This window comes from Humulus lupulus, chromosome 1 (genome assembly GCF_963169125.1).
Source record: "Humulus lupulus chromosome 1, drHumLupu1.1, whole genome shotgun sequence".
Lineage (NCBI taxonomy): Eukaryota > Viridiplantae > Streptophyta > Magnoliopsida > Rosales > Cannabaceae > Humulus > Humulus lupulus.
This window is the reverse complement of record NC_084793.1, coordinates 229,030,181-229,031,628: the sequence shown is the minus strand read 5'-3', so window position 1 is coordinate 229,031,628 and position 1,448 is coordinate 229,030,181. Positions and strand designations below refer to the sequence as shown.

The window sequence follows — 1,448 nt, the reverse complement described above, 5'->3', positions numbered from 1 at the left end:
AATTCTAGAAAATTCAAGAGTACTCAAACAATCAAGGAAACTCTAGAAACTTTAGTAAATATATGAATAGTCTAGAAACTTTAGTAAATATATGAATAGTCTAGAAACTTTAGTAATAACAAGAAAATTCTAGAAATTAACTATATTAAATCAAGTTTAATATTTCAACAAGCAGAACGAAACATATTACGTATATTTTTCCAATAAAGAATCAGACCAATTAAAGATGATCATTTATAACTGTAAATTAAATACATGATTTCTTATATAAATATGTACTTATATCGTATATGAAACTGTTAATGTCATTAATACGAGGAAAGAAAAGAGAAAAGAGAAAAGAGAAAAAGACACGAATGCATCATGATGCATGTCTTTAGAGAAGTAAGTAAAAGAGACCATCAATATATTTATCACAAATTTATACATATACAAACACAAAGACATGGGTTACTCTAATTAGTAAATACAAACTCTATAGTTGAACACTCAAATAGTGAAAAGGTTATGGGGACCTTGAGATCGATCGATATATATATATATATATATATATATTGTTAATCAGTTGTTTTGACCACCTCCTCCGCGGGTGAATCCTTCTCTTCGTGATGGTGGACTCCTGGCAAGTTCTATATCAGTTATGTTGTCTTCCTCCTGCAATTAATATATGTTATAAAATTAATTAACCAAAATATATTTGTAAATTCATGACCCAACAATAAGTAAAAAATGAAAATAAAAGAAAGAAAGAAAGAAAGAGATTTTACAGTGGTTTTTGTTTGAGTTTGATCAGCAGATGGATCCTTAGAAGGAGGTTGATCTGTAGTTTGAGTAGGAACAGGGGAATAGTCGTCTTGGTCATGGCCCAAGCACTTGACAAAAACCTTGACTACAAAGCCTAAGAAGTTGCAGCAGGGACTGATGAACACACTGTTTCCTTCTTCTGATCTTATGTGCTCTTCTCCTTCCTCATCCTCCTTATCCTTCTTTTCTGAACTTTTCATCATCATCTTCTTCTTCTTCTTCTTCTTCTTCTCTTCTTCTTGGGTCTATATGGGCCTGCTTTCTCTGGGGTGGTAAGTGGGAGGTATTTATTTCGTTTCTTACACTTAATTTGTGTATCAGAATGTCTCTACTACCAGAAGACACCTGCCACTGTGTACATACATACATATTTAATGCAATCTCTCTCTCTCTCTCTCTCACTCTCTCTCTCTCTCTCTCTATATATATATATATATATATTTTAAAACTTCAGTTATAAATACGAATACAGCAATGAGTAGAGTATTAATGGTACCACTCTCATCTTTCTTTTGGCCTATTCCATTAGTTTTTCAAGTTTTGGTGGGATTAATTAATAGCCTACTTATTGTTAAGATTCGATTCCCCAACTTCTAAACTCATTTACTTTTGGACTATTATTAGTTCTAAAGTCTTTACAGTAA

At 31.7% G+C, this 1,448-nt stretch overlaps 1 protein-coding gene across 1 annotated transcript; it reads right to left on the bottom strand.

Moving 5' to 3' along the window:
• Window positions 1-389: 389 nt before the first annotated feature.
• Window positions 390-1,154, bottom strand: LOC133828927 (uncharacterized). Its single transcript, XM_062258963.1, has 2 exons — window positions 768-1,154; window positions 390-654 (listed from the first exon to the last, which is right to left on the bottom strand). Exons 1-2 carry the CDS (start codon window positions 1,008-1,010, stop codon window positions 562-564), a joined length of 336 nt encoding a protein of 111 aa, XP_062114947.1. The 5' UTR covers window positions 1,011-1,154; the 3' UTR covers window positions 390-561.
• Window positions 1,155-1,448: the final 294 nt, after the last annotated feature.